This window comes from Acomys minous (genome assembly GCF_964271855.1).
Source record: "Acomys minous genome assembly, chromosome: 5".
NCBI lineage: Eukaryota > Metazoa > Chordata > Mammalia > Rodentia > Muridae > Acomys > Acomys minous.
Genome location: NC_140494.1, coordinates 90933967 through 90958126, shown reverse-complemented (window position 1 = coordinate 90958126; position 24160 = coordinate 90933967). Strand labels below are relative to the sequence as shown.

General features: G+C 42.5%; 1 protein-coding gene across 4 annotated transcripts in view; it reads left to right on the top strand.

Annotated features, from left to right (window-relative positions):
• The window catches only part of LOC311597807 (neurotrimin), a 964426-nt gene that overhangs the window by 925766 nt on the left and 14500 nt on the right, over positions 1-24160 (top strand). For all 4 annotated transcript variants that reach the window (XM_084782207.1, XM_084782209.1, XM_084782208.1 and 1 more), the window contains exons 5-7: positions 18397-18531; positions 20511-20631; positions 23544-23695. In XM_084782207.1, the coding sequence (XP_084638333.1) occupies positions 18397-18531; positions 20511-20631; positions 23544-23695 (408 nt within the window). The remainder of the gene's footprint in view (positions 1-18396; positions 18532-20510; positions 20632-23543; positions 23696-24160) is intronic.

Genomic DNA, 24160 nt, shown 5'->3' with positions numbered 1-24160 from the left:
TAGTGTGCTAAAGCTAATGACCGTATCTAATGAACTTAGTGGCCTTCTAGTGTACATTTCGGTTCATAGTTCAAAATATAGTTTTCCACACACGTCACAACTAGAATTAATCAGAATATATGGTGTCCTCACCCCAAACATTTCTTTCCCTGGCTCTTCACAGTCAAGTTTCTCTATGTATCTTGGCCTCTGTTGCTCAGTTGCATAGTTTCTTCAAGTTCAGTGCCTCTTTCCTCGTCATTGCTACTCTGCTATTATGTCCACCTGGTTGATGTCTCAAACTTAACCCAAATTCCTTCATTTTTTTTCTAATTTATGACTTCTGTTCTGCTAAGAGTTTCTATCTATATGCTTGTTTCTAGAATGTTCAACTTTACTGTGTAAAACCTGATACACTGTTAGCGTTTACTAATGGGAATTGCTCCTGAGATATCGGGCTTCTTCACAGTCTTCCTAGGATGAGGAATTTTGGATTACAGCATGTGTATTTTGGAAATTATGTTTGGTTTGGAGACTCTGAGGACATATCCAGAGAAAGAATCAGCTGTTTGAAGAGACACTTAGCCCAGCTCAGTTCGTGCTGGCAGCCTGGACTTCCTTTCTTCTGGCTGTGCCTCGCTCTGAAAGCCATTGAGCCTCTACTGCTCCGCATTGTTTCCCAACTTGTAGGTGGGCCAAGTGGGGCTGAGTCCAGTCCAGTTCTCAAAGTGTGTGGATATTGTATGGGTCTGGTGTACATGCCCTCAAGGCTAAAATTGGCTTCCTGAGATGCTTCAAGAACCCCTCCTTTGAGCTTCTTCCTCATTGTAATCTCCCCCCTTCTCCAGCTCCTATGAGTCCCCAACCTTTGCCTTAGAAAGGCAGAGCACTCTCCACAAATCTCACCCCTACAATGTAACGGTACTGATTATGGGATTGAATCCAGCTGCAGGAAAATGTGCTAGGAAGGAAGAGAGTTCTAAGATGGAGTGAATATTCCTCTCGATGTTTGAACATAACCACCTCCTTCTCTCAGTTCCTCTTCTCATGGAGCAGGTTTTCCCTCACATGTCAGTTACAGATAGAGGCACGAGGAAAACCCAGGATGTGTCGTATGCTTCCTTAGTGCCAGTTCTCCCTGCCGTCATTCTCAGGGGCAAAGAATACTTATCATGATCTTGCCTCTGATGGACATGATTTCTAATTCAGAGTTCTTCTCACTCTGCGGTTAAGCGAGAAAAATACAGTTAAAGTAGACTGCCATCACCTTGCTCTTTCTTCAGTTTTCGTCTCTCCCCTTGGTAGCCCAACTGATACCTGATTTCAGAATCCTTCAATCATCTGACATTTTTCCCATTGTAATGAACAGAGGAGATAGAGGGAGCAGTTGTGTCTGATTCATCTTAACTGGTACTACAAATCCGGTGTGGAATTTAAAGTACTTACAGTAAAATTGACTGAAAGTCATATTATTTTAATTATTATTAATATGAGCATGCATATTCAATTTTAAACACTGTAAGTGAGCAGATGTCTCCCACTGTTTTGCCCTTGGTAAAGCATAGCAATCAGGAAATTGGGAACTGGAATGTGACTCAAGAGCATCAAGTCAGTGTGCCATGGGTTATTAAGGAAGTAATAAAGATGCTTCATTTATAGGCTCACAATAGGCATTGGGATACTGAACAAATTGCTTTAATCACCAAATCTATAAAAGCATAGGTAAAGAGTGAATGTTGACCTAGCCAGCTAAGCTTAATTGTGAGCAGAGGCATCAGATTTACCTTTATTTATTCATTATTTTTTCTTTCAGCAACTGTATATTGTTTGTAACTATACCCTACAGATGCAGAAATATTGTTTGCATTTAATAGATCTTTAGTTGGAGATCACTAACAACCCAATTTCAATACAATAAGTACTAACAGAGGACACAGCATAGCATAGCTAACACAGGTGATGTTAGCTATGTTCACAAATATGAAATTTAAGCTGTACCCCAAAAGAGACGCCAGACAACCTAAGAGGGCAAAGACTTCTAGGTAATCACATAAGCACAACATGGGGCCGAAGATGAGATAACCTTCTTCAGTTACTGTCAATTATTCTGTAAATTGAGAAATTATGGGGCTGGAGAGATGGCTCAGTGGTTAAGAGCACTGCCTGCTCTTCCAAAGGACCCGGGTTCAATTCCCAGCAATCACATGGTAGCTCACAACTGTCTGTAACTCCAAGATCTGACACCTCCACACCAACGTACACAAATTAAAATTAAATAAATATTTTTTAAAAAGAGAAATTATGGAAACATACAGAGAAAATGCTAAAGATATGGAGTTGTCCAGCAATCAAGGAATACGATGGAATCCATGCAGGTGTGGCACTGCCAACACAGATGGCCACATTCCATTAGTATTTTTATGCGAATGTGTTCCAAGTGGAGATCTATGAGCAAGTTTTAGAAATTTGAAATCACCAAAGGTTACTGTAGTAGTCGCTTCAGTGTAAGGGTACCTATGTTAAATTGGAGTAAAGAGGATAAAATCGAGGTCTCATTTAGAGAGAGAATACATCATTCTTGGTAACACATCTGTTTTTGTAGTTGGGGGATGGTGTAAGTCACGGAGGAGTTATTAGTTAATAATGATGATTCTGTGTCAGAAAGACCAAGGTTGGGGTGCATTTCAGACCTCCAGTGACTGTGTTTGATTAGCCATTGCATGCATGAGTCTTGGGTAGATGACAAATAGAGCCAAGGAAAAAATGAGTTATTGCCATATAGATGGATCTTCAAAACTGCGGAAGCAATGATTGAACAGTGGAAAAAATATAAAACGTACCCGGGACCAGTGTCTAAAGAATTAATATGTGAAATATGAGCAAAGTAGGAGAATCTACCTAAGGAGATTTTAAAGGTGTTACCAGAGAAACCAATGACAATTCAGAGGTTATGACATTATAGACTCTAAGAAGACCATTTACAGGCGTTAGCTGTCAACCTTGTAAATTGCTGCTGGGAAATCTTTTAAGAAAGTGCTTAAACATTTGCAGTAAAGTTGGAAACTTGGCAGTCATTTGATGGCTTTGGTATGGATAGGGTCAGCAAAGAAGTGTGAACAGGTGCTAGATTGGACTGTCTGAAGTAGGAACCCGGAGTGAAGTACTTCAGATAGCACCTTTAGACAGTCGCTTAAGGAGGTTGGACGTGAATACAAGTCAGTGGGACACAGTGGTGATGGGGGACAGAAAGTTAAAAGGTGAAAGAAGAATGTTCATAGAAGTGTTCCAGCATCGTGAAGGCTGAGGACAGGCAGGGAAGGGAGGAGGCAACTGATGGAGTGATAGCTTTGAAAGGGTAGGAGGGGCAGAAATAGGTACACTCTAAATAGGAATTAGACTGTGGGAGGGACAAGACCAAGTTATGTACACTGATGACAGAACATAGGAGTAGAAGTGAGGGTTATGGTATTTTTGCATAAGAGATTAAAATTATAGGTCAGGAAGCCTAAGGTTTATCATAGGGGAGTAAAAGGAGAAGTGAGGCTGAAAGGGATGGCTCGGTGGAGCATAATTGTTTTTTTTATATCTTGTTACGCGTCAAATGTTGTGGAAAGACAGGATGCCACGGATACACTAAAATGTTCAAATTCATGACATCAGAGATAATATAGCTTCAGGCAAGTTCCAGGTTTAAAATGTGAAATAGGTCACTGAGGAGATCAGAGGAAAGAGTCGTGAAAGATCAAGAAAAAGAGGGTTAGGTTTTGATCAATTGTATCTCTGGACAGTAGGTCTCTGAGAATAATGGTAGGAGTTGGACCAGTGATGGAAACTCTAAACCAGGACCAAAGATGTTCCATGAATGAGGAGAAATGGCCAGGTCAACAGAAAAAAAAATGTGAAGAAGAGAAATGTGTAATTATTGAGATGATAGGAGCCTCAAAGCCACAGCTTTGAAAAAGACTCAGACTACAACTTTTGTTAGGAATCAAAGACACCAAGTGACAAAGTGGTTATGTTATTTGAAAATCAGTAGCTTCTGCCTGGAGATCTGGAGGGCCATACAGATTCCCAGACCCTCATGACAGGGCCAGGTTAGTGCCTCTCCAAGAAACCCAGGATATAAAGGAGCTACTGACCATGGAGAACAGGGTTCAGATTGCACAATGAGAGCATCAGGAAAGAAGAGGGGAGTATGGAGTTAAGACAAAGGGAGCGTTAGGTGAGCCATGCACTATGAAATGGATGGAAGCAGACAATTGAAAACTAGAGTAAAGGTCAGTGAACTACAGTGACGGGCCAACTTCAACCTGCTGGCACTTCTGTAGAGCTATTTTTCATTTTTGAATAGTTGAATATCAATGAAAAATAATAAAGTTCATCCTCTATACTCTATTCTGTGTTCACCTACTCAGCTGTACACAATTCAAAATCACTACATTTGCATGAGGCAGTTACAGAACACCTTTTCTTATTCCTTATCCTCCAAAGAACATAGTGTGACAAAATATTTACATAGGCTTATAGTACATGCGACTTTGCAGATAATTTAGAGAAAACTTAGAGTCTACAGAAGGCTATGGTTTGAGTACTATCTGCAAATACATTTTACACAGGATACTTGAACCTCTGTGGATTATTAATATCCTCAAGAGTTCCTGGAGCTAACCCTCAGTAGTAGCTTAAGATGTACAACACTGAATATTGTAACAAATTAAAATGACATGACACTTAACTGGCATTGCCTACAATTAAAGCTTTATTAATCTGCAACCACAACCACATGGTTTCTGTGTCTCATCTGATGCCATGTCAGTGCTGCTCAGTAGTTGACCCAGAGGCCTCAGGATCTACACATCTTACAATAGTTACTGTTTCGTCCTTTAGAGAAAAAAAAAGTTGGGTGGCCCTATTCTACAGGATTAGTCACTTGTAGAAGAATGGCGACTCAGTCTGGCGCTGTGGTCCTGAAAGCATTAGAGGATGTCGGACAATGAATGATTGTAGTTGATTCCTCCCGAGGAAGGCAATGGTGTAGAGCTTCCATGGGAATACAGGCACCATGGACCCCTCTGTTCTGCCTATGAACTGAACAACAGCCTTTAGCATTCATTTGCCTTTCTTATGTGGCTTGGAATTTTGTATCAAGTCTTTGAGAATGCTGTACAACATGTTTTGATTAGATTTGGCCTCCCTCCTCCAACTCTTCCTAGACTCATTCCCTCTTCAGTTCCTATTCAACTTTGTAGTCTTATTTTTCAGCCCATCAAGTGCCATTTTGTGCTATCCAAATACTCTTGCATACGTGACATGCCACTGGAGTGTGGCCAACGTATAAGAGGCTACCCTCTCAGAGAGTACTGACCCTTCCTCTCCTCACCAGCTAAGAGCTTCCTAGAGCTATATAAGGAACTTCATACCCACTTCTCCTCTTCTTTGTGGCCTTTGGTCTGGCCTGGGCTTGCACAGATCTTGTACATGTTTAACATGTAATTTTATCAACTGCCTCTCTTACACCCTCTTCTTCTCCCCTTAATGCCCCTCCTCTCATTTCTGCCTCTTTTATTCCTGTGCTTAGAGCCACTAACTCCTTGCACGAGTCCTTCCTGTCATTCCACTGCACTGCAGAACAGGACAGTCAGTTTTTTAGATGGGGCGATTTTTCTCTTGAAGTTGAAGGTTAAGCAACAACAACAAATATTTTCTTCAGTCAGAGTGGCTAAGTTTCTCATGTCAGGGACCAATAACATTTGGGTGCTGATCAAAGAAAAGGTTCCTTAGCCCCATTAGTTGGAATGGAGGGAAAGGAAGAGTTACCAGGTTTGAAGGAGACTTGAGGGTTGCACGTTAATGTGATTTACATGAGGGGCAGAGAGAGGGGGCAGCTGTCAGTGGCAGGCACCATCCTAGACCCAGGAAAGACATGGATATCTTAGGCTCCAAACGTCCTGAAGCAGAAGCAGGAGGGGAGGAGCACGTGGCATAGATAGGGCTCTCTGCCTGGCACTACTCCGCTTGGCTGAATTCGGCGCCTTCTCTGGACTCAGCTCTTACTTGCAGCCTTCTCCTCCAATGCTGCTTCCACTCCCTGCACAGAGCTATTCTCCATGTGGCATGTGGCCCGAGTGCCCACACAGAGACTCCCTTTCCTCTGCAGAGACCCATTTCTTGTTGATGGCAGCACTTTCCCCCTGCCTATCCCAGGAAGGTAAAGGGCGTAATCACATCCCCTGCAATCACTCCCTTTCTAATTACAAGTTGACAAAGCTGAATCACCAAGCTGATTCGAGTCAGAAAGAAATGTAACCAGATTGATGAAGACATAAGAAAGCTCTCATAGACCGTTCTGATTAGGACACACTGTGTCCTCACAGCCAGAGGAAGCAGGGGCATAGACAGTGGGAACAGGAACGTTTAAGGAACGGTTTTCGTCAAAACAGCAAAACCCAATCTCTTTTGACTTGCCCCAGGTCTAGGCTTTTTCTCCATAACACATGTGGAATAAAACTCTTTAGTCTTTGGACATTTTGAGAATTCTTTTTTTTATGTGTCCACACCTTAAAGACACATAAAAACAGAAACAAAAAAAAATCTTAAAAGGTAAGATGTCAGCTGTTTTCTTAGAAATCAGAAAAGAAGATTCTAAATGGTCCGCGAAGGCAATGTCAGCCATCTAAATCACCCAGCGATTTCACTTACTGCCGCTTTGACTTTATACTCACTTAGTGACTTCAGTGTGCCTAATAAAAGATTCTGTTTTGTTGAAAAGGAGTACACAGCAAGGCAGTGTTCTTCCCTACACCGCCCAGCAAACAGAAGCATAAACAGAGTGGGCACAGGGGAGGGGGACAAGGGTCAGCACTGGCTTCTCAGGGCAGCTCTGTCCGAGACAGCTTTGAAGTCTGCATGGATGTTTAAAGTGGGCAGAGCAGACATTTGATTCCAGACACAGAGGGGGAGATTCAGACACACAGATTCACATGCTGCCTGGTATTTTTAGCATGCTGTTGGTGCGACTGGTGCATCTGAGGAGAATACTGAGTGATGAAGAAACTTCGAGAAGCAGGCAAGGGCCCAGAGGAACTTCTGTGTAGCGCCATGTCACTGTGTCAGGTCAAGCGGAGAATGGATTTAAGTAGCAATGAAATTGATTACTGCTATTGCCAATATTTTAGCAGTAATAAACTGGGTAATAATATAATTAACAAATAAATCTGAGTTACAAGGTCAGGTAGTGTGAAAATAATGAGGGCCCAAATTAAGATAATAGCAGTGCTGAGGAAATGAAAGGAGCCACCAGGAAGCTCCCGTGTGAGGGTACGGTTCCCCCAGCAGAGTAACTTGACTGAAGGTGAAGAAAATGGGAGTGAGATAAGAGAACTCTGCCTCACCTCAGGAGAAGCGGAAGTTGCCAGATCTCTGAGAAAAGACAAGAGGATGAAGCAGAGTCTGAGTTGTCATGTCTTGGGCACAACAGACAGGCATTCCCCTGCAGTTAGGAGCCTGGGGTGCAGCACGCTCCGAAGTTGGAATGTGTACATGGAAATCATGATTATAGCTAGAAATTTCCACTGGAGGAGCTGGCTTTTGTTAAGTGTAAATTTACTAGAAAGAAGAGATGGAAGCAGGGGAGGTGTGGGTCTTATTAGATGTCAATGTTGAGTACCCGCGCCAAACTTCTCCTGTGGCTTTTTTTTTTTTTTTTTTTTTTTTTTTTTTTTGCTTCTAACATTGATCGCCTCCTGTGTATCAAGCATTCTTCTATGTGTTTCTACAAACGTCCTCACATAATTCTCATATCCGGTCTATAAGCTGGAAAAGGATATTTATCTGCGTTTTACTAAAAGGGACAGTGAGACTGGATAACTTCCTCAAGGTCACCTCGTTCCTAAAGGAACAGCTATAAGCAGAAGTCAGTAACAAACGCCATGCTTGCTTCTTTTACTACGTCACTTTCTATCTACTATACAGATGTGCGTGCCCATACATTTAGATCCCATACAAAGTAACACGAATATAAGGGGAACATTAGTAATGTGTCCCATGAAATAGTATATCAGGCCTTATGGTGTTTTCCCTACACTCTTCCTGTTAAAGATTCCATGTGCTTGAGAAATTCCACCTGTGTATATGGGAACTAATAATAACGTTGAGAGGAATGCACAAACAGATGGTCAAGGAGCCTGCACATGTTCCAGGTAGCACAATAAGGTATGAAATATCTGTGTTGGTGGCTAGGTTTCGACAACTGTTTGAAAACACGCCACCAGCCCCCCCTTCCTACTTGAAGACTGTAATTATGTATGACAAACGCAAAGGTTTAAGTCATGTCTCCTTTTCTCTCTGGGCCCAAATGTTCCTTCTTCAGACACTTTTCCTGTTTTTCTGTGTATATGTCCGTGTGATTTCCCTAGTTATTATCATCTGCACATAGCCAGTATGCATCCTCTCTGCACCAGTTGCAAATTCAAAGATGGTACTTCCATCTCTAGCATTCACAGCACCTTGTCACGTTGCTTTCAGAATCCGGCGGAATGCATCCCTTAGATGATCTCAACTATAGAGTGATGCCATGCCCACTTTTCTACCCCTCACATTCCCAAACGCCCAGTTCTTTGTGGGGCTTTTCTTGGCATGCTCATCGACAAATGAGCATCTTAAAAGAGAGCCCGCACTGTGCTCTGCATCTGAGAATGCTGTTCCAAAAGCTAAAGCTATGTCTACTAGCTCCGATCTCAGCTCACAACCCACGGCCTCTATCGGTATGGGCAGAACTTCCCCTACCACACATCTATCAATCCAGGTCTTGGTGGGCAAAGATTTCCCCTTTAGTGAAAGGAGTGGTTGGCAGATGCACATGGTTATTCTTCAAATGGCTTATAGATAAGCTACTTCGCTTGCCATTCTCCATTAAATATTTAATACAGCATACATGTGGCTTTGGCCCTGCCACTGGGTTCTTCCTGTCATCAGCAAGATTTAGAAGCCCTTATTTTCCTTTGAGAACGTGTGGGTCAGTGCAGATTTGGCTCTAAACCATCATTAATTTTTCACATCTTCAGCTGCTATCAGGGTTCCATGTTCAAAACCTGGGCCAGAGATCCACACTCCTCCAATTAGGAAACACCATTCTACAAGTTTTCTTGATAGCTATAACCCAGATGCTCAGGTACCAAACCCCCATGCAAGGTAGTGCTCAGGGAGACTGCTAGAAATGGACCTCTGGCTGACCATGACCTCTCTTGGTCAGAAACATCTTAACCCTTTAGCAGCCTCTCAGATCAGTGGACTTTCCCTAAATGAATCTGGGCATGCAGTGCCAAAGCTGTTCAGTCCTTCGTCTCTCTCAACACTCGGTGCCAACTCCTGCCTCAAGAGAGTCAGAAAGAAGCAAAGCGAGTGCCTGAAGTCTGAGATGACATGGCCCTGACGCTTCTATATTTATCGCCATCAATGTCTTTCAGATCAAATTGGCTGAGTTTTACAAATCAAAAGCTGATTTATTTATTTATATTTTATTTATTTTTTAGCAGCCATCAGCTGCACTCCTGCAAATACTCGGGTTTCAGACATCAAGCTGAGAACTCCAAGCATCCAGCTGTGTTCTTTGATTTTGATAGCATCACCCGTAATAGAAGGCCTGCCTGCAGAACTCAGCTGCCAGGTCCTCAAGCAGGGAACATAGGAAGGGCAGTGACCTAACAGAGCCCAGTATCCTGAGAAGTCTCACCTGCCCTGAGAAGTACTGCCACTGTCCTTAGTAAAAGTACTGGTCTTTCCTAAGAAGCAGCAGGGCCTGCCTCCCAGGAAGGGTACAAAGGGCTCCTTGTCACAAACATTGTAGGTTGTAGCTTCTCTTTTATGGAGAGCTAATTTCTTCTCCAAGAATTCTCTAATCCAAACTACTAAAGGAATTCCTTTTTTCTTCTTTATACTTTAAAATATTACACTTCACATATGCATATTCATAAATATTCAAATATATATACCTTCACTTCCAAATACCAAATTAGTTTTAACATACGGAGGATCTATGCCATACATTTTATTCAGATATATATGCACGTATATGTTTACACATGCAATTTGTAGTTGGCATCAGTTCACATTTTTTATGGAACTTATATTGCTTTATGATGGAATCGGGTCAGCAGATTAATTTTATGAGTACTGTTTGCATTTCTGTTGCACACAGGGGTTCTACTGAACAATGAAACTGTTTGGGGCACATCACCTTGTGTGCAGCCCATGTATAAATGAAGCCCAGACTCACATGAAGAACTCAGCCACAGTTAATGTCTCTGCTGCATCCAACAGAAAGGAAATTTGCAAGGAATGATAGGATGAGCTTCCCAGGAATAAAAAATGTCGACGTTATCTATAATTGACGTTATCTATAATTTGGGGAGTGGTACACAGGCAACAGCCTAGAGACATTGTCACGCGTTCTCTCTGTGACATGGGCACCTAGCTTGCTGGTAACTAACAGTAACCTGTTTAAGGAAGTGACAGTTCAGCCTAGTCACTTCCTAAAGGTTGTCTCTATATTTGATAGCAAAAGTAATTTTCTCACCAAGTCTTTTCAGGCTTATTCCTCAGTTTGCAACAGGATAAAAATCAGTTTGAAACCTTCCAGAACATTTACTATGAAAGACAGCTTTTAAATTTGCACCTTCTTCTAGTGATCATCAGATTCTCTTTTGTGTAAGCCCTCTGATGAAAATCTAGAGGGAAATTGAGTGTGTGTGTGTGTGTGTGTGTGTGTGTGTGTGTGTGTGTGTGTGTGTGTGTGTAAATGTGTCTTTAACATTTTGTTCTTAGTTGAGAAATCAGGGATGTTTCTCAAACCCTCGAGCAGGCTTACCTGGGATATGCAACTATACGATTTGCTTTTAAGAAGAAGTGATCCCCAGAAATTGTATTTCTTGTAAGTCAAATCCTATTTTAAGTAAAAGGAGTAGCGGTACTAATTAAAGGATATATGATGAATCCTTTGCAGAGTTTATTACATTCCTACCAGCAAAGATGATATCTGACCTTCTTTTCATTTCTTGAGATTTTCTTGTCTTGATATTTTTAATATTAAAAAGTGCCCAAACTTAGTTCATACCACAGAAGCTAGTAGGTATGATAGTTCCATTTATTGAGAGGAATGTTCATACTCATTTCACACCCACACGTATCCTGGAAGGTGGTGATGACCTTTCCATCTTATGGAAGGGATGTCTGAACTCCACACAAGCTGCTGTCCACTACAGTCTGCAGGGTGGGAGTTGCATCCAAATCGTGGCTGCTCACTTGCAGACAGAGAGGATTGCTTACGGTCTCATCATCTCTTCGGTGGTGTGTTCCGGCCTCAGCTGAGGCCCACAGAAGCTGTTCTGCAGCAAAGAACAGAGCAAATGGGGCTCCTGAGTTCACAGATTGAGTGGTAAAATTCTTATAGCCTAAAATAATAGCAACCCTGTTATAAATCCTATCGTACCTAAGAATATATTTGTAGGGTGGATGGCTTTAGTCATTGGAGGGAATACAGCTGTCTCTTTGCTTAGTATTTTTATGGTATGTATGCTATAAATCATGCACCATCAATACCATGTTGTGGAGATATGTTTAATGTTGGTAGTTTTTCTTCACCACACCTATTGCTATGTGGATTATGCGTGCAGCCAGTGTGACCTCCAACTTTGTCCAGTCTAGCATCGAAGACCGTGGACTTGCCCCGCTTCTGTGTTCTACAATGCACTGCTCGGTGCTCTTGGTTCAAGGACTACACTGGAAACTCATGCACACACTGACCCTGGAGTCACAGCGATACTCTTCTTCCTACCTGTCTTTAGTTTCTGGTGTTGATCACTTTCTTCATCCCCCACCTAAAATCATTCAGAACCTTGTCTCTACTGTAGCGTTTCCAGCATTCCACCAATGCTGGAAACGGGCATGGCTTCCTCCAGTGTAAAAACTAAACTGTGCAGGCTCACTTACTCATAAAGGTATCAGGGTGGATGTCAACTGACTTGGCCTGAAAGCAGATGTCCTGAAGCTCACCCTGAGTTCTTCAGAACCACCCAGATGCAGACTGAGACGTGTGAAGTATCAATAGTTAGAATGCTCTTCCAACCACCTAGTCCTTGGCTGGCACTGCTAAATCCCATGTTGGCACTACATTTTTAAAAATAATTCCTGCTAGCTTCTGATGCTGGGATTCTGGGTTCTATATTTTTCCAATTTCTGTGGTCCATTGATTTGATTTCAGCTGCTATACATGCCATAAAAATATTAAGCAAAGAGGCAGCTGTATCCCCTCCAATAGCTACAGCTGTCCTCCTCGCAAATTTATTCTTGGGTAGGATAAAAATGATAACATGGTTGTTATTATTTTCCGTTAAGAGAGATTTACTGCCCAATCTGTGAACTCAGGAGCTTGGGATGGCTCTGTCCTTTGCAGCAGGCCTCCAAGCTCAGGATCATGGCTAGTGAGAGGCTCCCACTGGACTTTGGGAATGGCAGATTATATAGCCAGCCTGACCTAGCTTGCTTCATTTTTGGTGCTTTAGTTGTCATATTGCTTAATGAAGTAGCTGTGCTCCTGAAATTCTGGCTGTAAAACATTATCTGTGAGATAATTCATACCTACTCATTGAGCTACAGTTTTAAATTAAGCACGCACTCCTCTGAGGAAATAATTGGCTCTGAGACTAGATATAAATTATACTAAATGTTTCATAAGCCTTCTAAAGTCACATACTTAAGAAAAATCTTTTCCTAAAACACAAATAGGAATTACAGGGTTTTTTTTTAAGTCAGAAAATATAAATATCACATGAAAGACAAATGCCACACGTGATACTGCCTTAGAAGTAGAGCCACCTGAGAGCTGTATATAGATTATTTGTAGTCCTGGAACTACTTTGATTGGATTCAACCTGTTGAGTTACTGTATGGTTGAATGACTGTAATAACTCAACCTAATCAATGATTGTATCAATAAGTATTTGACAAATTTCAAATCAAGTAAACTAGTTTCTAGATGCATTGAGCCAGATATCACAATAACCTGGCTCCTTTTGTTTAGGAAGCTGCACTACATTGGAGAAAAGAGGTCAGAATGTGGCCCACAACTGTTGTAAATTACCACTATAGCTACATGTTCAGTGACTGCACAAAATAATTTCCTAGAAGGCTATAAAAAGTCTTCAACTCAGGAGACTGGCTCCGTATGTATTTGTGCAGTGCACATAGCCCTTTAAGAATTAATAAGGAGCATATGCTAATGTCCCTGGGATGCTGTACAAGACACAAAACTCCAGGTGTAAGAAACAATCAGATTTTAATACCTCATAGTTATGGGCAACGTGACATGTAAATCAAGGTGTTGGTTATGCTAGGCTTTCTCTAACAACTGTGGGAAGAAAGTGTCCCCTACCCCCACCCCCACCCCCGACTCTCTCCCCTTCCTCCTCCACCCATACCTGTCACTTTACCATCTTCTCCCCATATGCCCTAATACTGCCCACCCTAACCACCCATTTCAACCTAATTGCTTTCTGCATTCTTTATTTCCAAGCAATTGAATATGGTGGCTTGCACTTGCGATGCCAGGGCACTTAAGGGACTAAGGTAAGAAGGTTGCCACAGTTTGACACCAGTCTACAATACAACGTGAAAGCCTCCCTCAAAACAGCAAGGAGAAAGAAGAAAAAAGAAGAGCCTATGAAGAGTAACATTCGACTGGTAGTTAGGTCTAAAGCATACCTTTTGTGGGGGATAGTTCATCTCAAGTCACGCAGTTTTCATGGACAAGTCAGAATTGGAAATGAAGGTGTGATTTACTTCTGTAGACAGATGATAAAATAGTCTGTGAAGATGGGATCATCATATTTGTCTCAGATGAAAAGTAGCAGAGCCTGATAACGAATCATAGTAGGAGGGGCCAGCATGAAGGTTTGATGGATAAAGTTCTCATCACAGGAACATGAGGGTTGGAGTTTGGATTGCTAGGAACCGCATAAAACCTTGACCACTGTGGTCGGCAGAGAAAAGGGATGCCAGAAGGGAGACGGTTAGCTAGAGTAGCTGAGACCCGCAAACCCTGGTTTTATCAACAGATCCAGGACAATACATAAGGTGGAGAATGATCGGAGAATGAGCAAGGCACCTGCCATCAATTTCTGACCTCTATGCACTTGTATGCAACACACATGTGCACATTCCCACACTCAGATCTCTCTCACACACACACGTACACACGCTCACACATTCATCTGTGTATATCAAACTCTAATAAAAGTGCTATGGAGGTCGGGAGAGACGGCTGAGCTGTTAAGAGCATGTGCTTCTCTTACAACAGACCCAACTTTAGTTCCCAGCACCACATTGGTTGGCTCATCACCACCTGAAACTCCAGCTTCCGTGCATCTGACGCCCCTTTCTGGACTCTGTGGGCACCGGCATTTGCATATGCTCATAACTTACCGTGTCCACACCCAACTAAAATAAAATAAATGGTTGTGTTTAGAGTCAGGGTAGCACTGGCGAATGGATGATAGTGATGAGGAGAGTGAGTGGTACCTAAGGAGAGGTTATCCCAAGCCTCCTCCCACAGCATCCCTGGAAGTTACATAGTATTACTCTGAGTTGCTCAGAAGAAGAGCTGGCAGCGCAGAGAACTTAGCTGACTCACTATATCATGGAGCTAGACAGTAGAGAATTGGTTTGTGTGATTCTAAACTTCTGCTCTTTACAAAAAGGTGGTCTGTCACCTTCTTTGCTACACCAGTGCAAGGTAAACTCTGGTGTGCTGTGGGCTCCTTTCCAGGAGGATTTTCTAGTAAGTCACAGACATATGGTCGGTGGTAAAGAAAACAGGGACCCACTTGTGCTGTCTGAAGAGTCGTGCCATGAAGACGGGGATATTTTAGAATGATGAGTGTCATTTTCACCCAAGGATGCATTTTCTTTAGAAGAGAAAGCGAACTTATAAGTGAGTAGCTATTGATCATGGAGAGATTCTTTCCACTGGCTTTGATCAAGTGCTTTTCCCTTTTCCCTCTTAAGAGGCCCTGTAGCAATTTAGAAAGTGTGTTCAGTCAAAATGTTTTTGTTTCTTTCCTCCTCTTGTACTCTTTCTAAGTTCTTCGTACTAGCGATAAAGCATTGATCAATTCACAGCCAGAGTGTAAATGCTGTTATATGAAACCTTGCTTTTTTTTTGAAATGCTAAAACCACATGTTTCAGTTTAGTGTGTTTTGCTCATTTGTTTGTCCTAAGTCGTACCAATAGGAGCATCACTTCTGGAGCTTCAGCGTTAACCTTACTGTGTGTGTGGTTTTCATCTTTCTCTCCATTTCTTCCATTTAGGCCTCTAGTAGAGAAAAATTCCTACTAAGAGAAAGGTGAAAACAAAGAAAAGTAAAATTTATACAGCTCTTTTATGCAAATGACTTATTTGCATAGACTTTGACTACTTTAGTCAGAAAATGTATATAATGGAGAGCGATGAGATCATATGGGTTCTTTATGGTTTCTCAGTTTGTGTGAGCATCTATGATGGTAAAAAAAAGTCTCTTTGGTTTTTTTTTTTATGACTTGAGCATACTAAATATTTGAATCAGTAGAGACTATGTGCCTTCACCAAATCTTAAGCCATTTGGTCCCTTCCTTCCACATCACCTGGCAAGAATAGATGAATCCTCACAGTCATTCATACCTCTATGTTCTTGCAGAATACTTGATGAGTTTTCAATGTCAATGGCCATTTACCAGATTGCAATTCAGCTTATGACCGTACTCCTTCCAAATGTGCTTCCTGTTGGATGCCTGAAAGGAAGTTCATCATAGCTCAGCCTCTGCAGATCTCAGTGTGATCACAGTGAGTGAGCACAGCTAGACCATAGATCCGAAGCAAAGAATACACAGACTCAAAACAGAGAAAACAAGTGTCCAAAAGAACGCTTTTTCTTTTTTGTTTCTCTGTCTTTGGTGGTATGCTACCTGGCCCTGAAATACCTGAGGTCCCACCAATCATTGCAGTGACACTGGAGATCAGTCCAGAAACAGCTGTCCAAAGCTAATTTATTTCCTAATGCTGAGGCACTGTTAATTTATAAATTACACTGGTAATTCGAGCCATTATTAATTTTAGATGGTGTAGGGCAAGCCTAATTAAAATATGACACCAATTGCCACACATATGTACCAAGGACTACCATTTAAAATTAATGGGAATATTAAGTGTGACACTGGTCTCTGAGATGTTTTGCACAGTAATTATAGCATTCCAGTGCGAAAAGATATGACAAATGTTGGCCTGGAGTTGGTAGTAAATAAACAACAGCCATGCAAGAGGAATCACAGTTTCTTCATGAGACTCCTTTCTCATTTCCTCTACTTTTCCTCAAACCAAAGTTCTAAAGTGTATCTTCCTCCGAAACAATAACGCTTACGCCAAAGTTTCTGACAGTTGGTGCTTGAGTCTTTGGGGGTTCCAGATGATTGTCTTCTGTGATGGGCTGTGAACCCTGTTTTCTATTTAGTATACCCTTGCTTCCTCTTGTGAATTAAATGTTCATCATGGTTTTTATGAGAGATGTTGGCATTTCTTTTCTCCTTCAAAGGGAATAGAAGAAAACATTTAAATTCGTGTAGTACAGATTCCATAAGGCCTAAATATGTGTAAATGAATGCTCTGAGTCAGTAAGCTGTTGCTGGATGCTGGCACAAACTTAGCATGGCTAAAAAATGTTGCAGGAGTGTGGACAATCACAGCCCTTTCTTTCAAGATAGTGGGGTGTGTTTGTTTGTTTGTTTATTATTGTTTCTGCTGTTGCTATTGTTACTGTTGTCATGGCAAGAAGGAGGAGAGCACTGTCATATGCATCTACAGCTGATATGCCATCTACACATTTCTTTGTATAATCTTAATTTCTTAGTTATTGGTTTTATGTTCTGCGTTATCAGAAACATGGGACATTGTGGAGAGATTTTATGACCTAGATCCAAGAATGCCTTGTCCATTTCTGAGGCTGTCCACACAAATGCAGCTTCATGCCACCTCCCTCTGTGCCTTTCTAAAGCATTTAGGATTAGCCACCCCACCAGGTGGGCAAAGCATGAGCCTTTTCAAACGCTTTCATGTGCCCTGTGTTCTTTTTATTTGTTGCTCTCAGTAACTCCTTGAGATAGCAGGCCTGTTTTGTGAGTTACACCCAGAAAAGTGTTTCTCCATTTCTAGGGATAATTGCAATTTCAGTTTGTAGTGGCAGAATAAAGCACAGTGGGCCTTCTGCTCACTTTTTACACTTCCCTACTTTAGGACAACCTCATTCTCCTTATCCTCATTAACACCTAAGGAAGGGTAATCCCTGAAGGGAAACAGCATTTTCCTTATTTATAGCCTATTGTCAAGGTACAGGGCAGCTTCAAGACAGACCTTGGAAACAGATTTTTTTAAATGCCTTGGGATCAGCCAGGTGTGGTGGCACCTGTCCAAAATCCTATCATAGAGGGAAGTGCAAAAGATAAGGCGTGCAAGGTCTAAGCAACTTAGTGGGTCTGAGGCCAGCCTGGGGGGCACCGGGGCTTAGTCTTTGCGTGACTGAATGCTCATGGCTATTCATATGTGTGGATGTGGCATGGCTAAGGCCTTATTATTAGTGATTTCTCATCAAAGGAGTGGAATCAAATTTCAGAATGTGTAAGTGCTATGGGAAGCTTTGCCATTGAGAATTCTTACTCTTTACTTTTTGTTCTTGTGGTTGGACCTCAGATGTGTGGTCTTGATGTTGGCTTGTTCTTTGGGTTTTATAGCTAAGAGTTAGTTCCAGGGGATTGATACCTGCCTGCTTGCTTTTCTAATATGAAAACAAATAGTATCTGTCTTACTGGAGATGTGTCTCAAGAGAGAGAGAGAGAGAGAGAGAGAGAGAGAGAGAGAGAGAGGAAGAGAGGGAGAGAGAGAGAGAGGGAAGGAGAGAGGGAGGGAGAGAAGAGAGAGCCTTATGTAGTCTCCTCAATTGACTCATGCCCAGGCTGGCAGTGTGCAGCTCAGCATCAGAGGCTCACTTTATATGGTGCCTGGAGGTCAGAAAGAGTTAAGGTGCCTGATCACATTCCAGAGCTGGACCACGTGGCAAGAGATGAGCAGTGTAAACGCCAAATTATTAATCACTTATGGAGAACCAGTTAATTCTCTCCATACATGAGTTCAGTAGGCGTAGAGACACTGCAGCTGGAAACTTTTCCTTGGCTCCCCAGTTTCCAGCAGGGGAAGAAAGAGGAAAGAGAGTCTCTGAAGAGCTCCTAAAAAATTTGAGCTGACCAAGTGACAGTTCTTGGTGTAACCAGTTCCTACTTCGTTTTCGGAATGGGTGTCCTCAGCCTTGTCCTCTGTCTTTACCTCCCTCTTTCTCCTGCAGCTGTGGGCTTTGTGAGTGAGGATGAATACCTGGAGATTCAGGGCATCACCCGGGAGCAGTCCGGCGACTACGAGTGCAGCGCCTCCAACGACGTGGCTGCACCAGTGGTGCGAAGAGTGAAGGTCACCGTGAACTGTGAGTGGCCTGCCCAGCCCCCACTGCATGAGTGTGTGAGGGTGGCCTGATATCAGGACTGCAGCAATAAGCCAGCCTTCAAAGTGACAGAAAAGACCCAATGTCACTTTCTAGTCTCTGCTTTGAAGAGCTAAAGAGTCCCAAGAATCCAAAGTCATCTGTTTTGGGTTGGTTTGGTTTGGTTCGTTTCACAAGCCCAGGTGCCACCCGCTTTTTTTTTTTAAAGTAGCTGAGAGTAACTTTATATGTAATACTACACTTTCACACATGCCTAGCAAATCAGTAAATGGGACTGAATGCATTTATATAAATGTATTTTAAAATCTATAGTTCACAGGTAATTTACTCATATGGGGCAGTGACAACCTCCCTGTCAGATACTTCTGTATGTCAGGAAGGCCTGAGCTAGAACAAACACCCCAGCTGTGTGTACTTTGCTCTCAGTATCTCAGCCATTTGTAATGAAGATGCTGATGTTTATGGACTACAGGCTGCATATATAATTTAAACATAAGTAGATACAAATGCAGGTTTTTAGAGGGTATATCTCAAGTTTACAGTTTTAACTAATAGAAGCAAAATTCAAAATCTTTGAAGGCAGGTGCTGTGAAAACTTCATCCTCCTTTTGTAAACCTTCTAAATTCTCCTTGGCATTGATCTACATGAATTTTCTGCCAATTCCTCAACCTTTTCCCTCTGGGCTCCTTGTTATGTGCCTTGGCTTGATGCCCTATGACTTGTGGAAAGTTTTTTTCTTGGGACAGTATATAACCCAATACCAAGACCAGCAGCGTAGAAGCCTCCCCTATCACATGGGTAGGATAGGGGAGAGGAAGGGTATTGTATGTAGAGAGATTAACACTCAGTGCTTAGTGTTTTGATTTGTGCTCCAGTTTGAACCTAGAGAGTTGTAAACACCTTAAGCGATAAAGGAAGGAAAATGCTCCCACGTTTTCCTATTATTTAAGCTTTATTTTTAAGGAAACTTAAGATTACTTACAATTGTTGACAATGAGATTAAAATGTAAAAAAAAAAATAATGAAATCAAAGGAAAAATAATTGTGGAAATTAGTAAAGGGGAGAGTCAGCTCCTGAAATATGAACTATAAAGCAGAAGGCTGCAGGGTTCGCATTCAGAATCTGCCTTCACAATGCAAATGCAAAAGCAATGTAATCGGCTCTAATATGTACATTATCTGCAAGATAAAAACAAGTGAGGTTCTTAGGAGAAAGAAACGTCACTTTTCCTGGTACTGTGACCGCCAGAGAAAATTCTCTCCAGGATCTATGCAAATTGACACTTTCTGACACAGTCCACACATCATGCACAATGCCCCTGCATCAAACAGAACAGTAATTTTTACATGCCAGTTTTTTTTTTATTACTCATTGGTGCAAACTTCTAGGATGCCGCAGGTGGCTGAGTGAAGACTTCAAATGAATGCAGACCAAGCAAGGAGGCCCAGTTTAGCATGGGATCCATTTGAGAACGCCCACGGGGAGGACTGGTCTGTATGTCCTTCAGGCTCTTCTCCCTGAATATCATTAGTTATAACTGAGTCTTAGGTGGGAATTGAATAGTCTGAAGTTGTACACTTTGGCAGGAACCTGGTGAGCAGAAATTCTATGAGGATGATTAAAGGTGCCAGCTGCCCTTCCCATGGAGTGTAAGGCTGACGGGTGGGTGTCAGCCTATGAAAGTTAAAAGGTTTAAACGGGCACTGTTGTTCAAGTGTTGACTGCTCCACCTCAGTACCGAGAGGAGGAACGATGATGCTGAGAGACCACATCTTCCTTGAGAATAGTATCCGGGCCATTTTCTTTCCCTGTAACAACCCAGACAACGGTCTGAGGGTGCAGATCGGCAGAAGTCGAGCAGAGAGTAAGAGACAAAATCTATGAATGAACCAGACGTTTTTGCTTTTCATTTTCAAATGTACTCTTAAATGACACACAAAAATAATCTTCTTTCTGTAGATCCACCATACATCTCAGAAGCTAAGGGTACAGGTGTCCCCGTGGGGCAGAAGGGGACTCTGCAGTGTGAAGCCTCGGCAGTCCCTTCCGCAGAATTCCAGTGGTTCAAGGATGACAAAAGGTATGGTCCTCTCTCACACCAACCCACCCCTCGCCCTCGAGATTCCTGACTAGAGACAGTCACAATCTAATCCTGGAAAAAAAAATCCTCTCCTGACATCTTATGGGGGTGTGGCATGCAAGCAAGCCTTTTCTAAATTAATAAAAGTTCAGCTAGGCTTGCCATGTCATCTTCTGTGTTATCAATAGTCAACTAGCAGAACTGAAAGATAATATTATTTATCCAAGCAATATTCAGAAAACAAAAGCTACCAACAACATTGTGGGCCCTGTGATATATACGTATATGTATATATGTATATGTATATATGTACATATTGTAGGTATGAAAATAATGTATTCTGCATAAAGATATTTTTACCACTTTCCCAGGACTAAGAAATGCTGTCTGCCTCTAGGAGGGGCTCTCAAGTTGCCTGCCCATCATAGATCTCCACTTCCTCCCTGAGGTTATCAGTTGTGCGGTGGATGAGCCCATGACCTTTCTGCACCCTCCCTTTGTGTGCATGTTGTCCTTTCTCTATAGGAGAAAAGAGTCAGGACTGTTCCCTTCCTTCCCATTGTTGCAGCCATCACTGGGACATTTGTTATGAGTCACTGAAGATGATCATTTCGAGGAGTTATCAAATTGCATGTCAGCGCAGGGGTCAACAGCTCAGTACAGCCAGGCAACATGACAATTACCACTATCAAAGAGCTATTTGAAGGTGGATGAGCAACAAATAAACGTGTAAGCTCTGTCTGTGTTCAGAACATTTTCATAAAGGTAGAGGCAGTGGTGCTGGAGGTGTGGCAAAGCCCTGTCAGATCTGTGGGTGGGTGAGCAAAGAGCAAAGGAGGCTGAGGAGAGAAAACAGCAAGGGAAGTCTGTGAAGAGCAGCCTGAGGCATCCCAGTAAGGCGTCTTACTACAGGGCGTGTGTTCACTACACTGTTTTTCTTTCCTCATGCAGTTGCTAAGGACTCACAGCATTGGCTAGCTCCTCAGCCAGTGAACTAAATTTTATCTAGACCCAAGTCACTTCATCATAAAATCCATAGGCAGTGAGGAACACTGCTCATGATTTTGGGACGCATCCCTGGCAGCATCTAGTAAGGTGCTTCCATTTTAAAAATGGAAGAAGTAGGACAGAAAGAGGAGAATAAATTCCCTGAAGTATGAAATGGAGCTAGCTGGTTTCCTTCATTCAAGAAATCATAAATCCTTCTTTCCCACCACCCTCCTTATTGTAATAAAGAGAAACTGAGTCTTAGAATTTCAAGATCTAAAATACCCCCACATTTCATGTATTTGTGTGTCTGTGTCTGTGTACATATATACATGTACATATATACATATGCACATATACATATGCCTGGTTTTGAACACTATTGAAATCTTAGTGAAAATTAATTTGCCGCACTCTATTATTCAGATCCTTAATAGGAAAAAAATAGAAACAAAATATAACAGAAAAACAAGCTCTCAAAATGTGTGAGGAAAGTATAACAACAGTGTGTTCTGAGGCAAAGGAAGGGAGAACTGCCCTTTTGCACAACACCCTGAAGAAAAATGGAGACAGTGGTACGATGCTGGCTAGGAGGCCCTGGTTCAGGCAGCTTTGTCGTCCTTTTAAGATTCTTTTCTAGCTTCTCTTTTGCTTCTCCCCATCGATTTTTCTGTGCCCATTTATTCATTTGCTCATTTGTCCACTGGCTCATTTGTTCATGTCCAGTGACTTCCCCCATCGAGTAGGTTTCTCTGTCTTCCCAGCAACCAGCATGCCAAGAGCATTTCTACCTTGTGGTCCTTGGCTTGCTTTCCTCCTTTGTGCCACTGAGGCTACAAGGCAAGCCTCAGGTCTCAGAGGGATTATGACATGTGTCCCAGTAAATGACAACCGAAGCCCATTTCGTTTTCACCTGCACGAGTAGAATTCAAGAGTCTTTGCCAGGGACAGGCAGTTTTCTAGACATCTTCGGGGGCTTCTCTGTACTGATGCCCGTGCTTCCTCACCCTGTGTCTGCTGCCATTCAAAGGGAGAGGAGATGGAGCTCTAGCCTTAGAAAACCATGCCCACCCAGCAGGGACAGTGACCACTGAAGGGCCAACAGCTTCTGCTGACACCAGTAGTAATGGTGGGTGGGGATCTTTGGGTGCCTGTGGAGGGGAAGATGTGTCATGCCAGGAGTGTGAAGTGCTGCAAAGTGCTGCTGGCCACCCTGTACTGTTTAGCTACAGACATTTCTGAGCTGTCAAGCCTGCTTTGGGTAAGCTTCTTCCTACTATGGAGCCAAAATCCAATTCACAGCTTCCTTCTGATGTGAAGAGTTCTTCCCCTGCTGAGAACACCATCAAGCCAATAAATGGGATCCACACCCATACTGCTCACAGAGGCTTCCTCATGGTGGCTTGTGAGCCTCCGACAGTACCCCTTACAAGAACAGCATCTTTGTAACAAGCCAGAACTAGAGCAGTGGCCTCTGGTCCCATAGCAGGGTGCCTTGTGCCATACCATAGAGCCAAAGGGCCTTTCAGTGAGAACTGTGGACCCAAACCAGTGCACTGCTCTTAGCTTTTGAGAAAGGAAGACACCTAGAGAAAAATCTCTGTAGTGAGTCCCCTGTCCCCATCAGCTGACTTCCCCAGGAGCTAACATGGCCAGAGAAGACTGTTTTAGACTGATCCCCTGAGATACTCTGGGCAGGTCGCTCTTCCTAAGTCCTGTGTAAACATACAGTTGCATTAAGCAGAATGAGTAATTATCATGATGGTGTCATTGGTGTGTGTGTGTGTGTGTGTGTGTGTGTGTGTGTGTGTGTTTGTGTGTGTGTGTGTGAAGATATCATTCATTCTAGACTCTTAGTCTGTCCCATGAGAAAAATTGACCATTTTTTTCACCTGCCTTTCCTGTTCTGTTCCTTGTTTGCCTAGACTGATTGAAGGAAAGAAGGGAGTCAAAGTGGAGAACAGGCCTTTCCTCTCAAAGCTCATCTTCTTCAACGTCTCCGAGCATGACTACGGGAACTACACGTGTGTGGCCTCCAACAAGTTGGGCCATACCAATGCCAGCATCATGCTATTTGGTGAGACTCTGCCCACAATGGGTGACAAAGGAGTGTGCAACGGGGAAGGGTTGATGGAGTGAAAGAGAATAGGGAGGAAAAGAAAAGCATCAGAAGTGAGCCAGGCAATGTGAGAGAAGGGATAAGTAAGGACCAGAGAGCATTTCTGCATGTAAGGAGGTAGGCTTCAGAAGCGGGAAAAGAAAAATACAACGTTCCTTTATCTAAAATGGCAAAAGCCCTAAAATGGAAGAAAAAGGTAGCTTTAAGATGCCAAAATGTCTTTTTTCCCCTTCCTCAGTGATGTCTCCAACACTGACTTGGGGATTATAATTGGACAAAATCGTTAAGATCTCAGAGAGGAGCGTTTACAGCTTTGGTCCTTTGCTCACTGGGCTAAATAACATGTTCCCTTTTCTGAAACTTTCCCAGCCATTGGCACATAAGAAAAACTGAATAAAATTCATAAGAGCTGAATCACAGCCC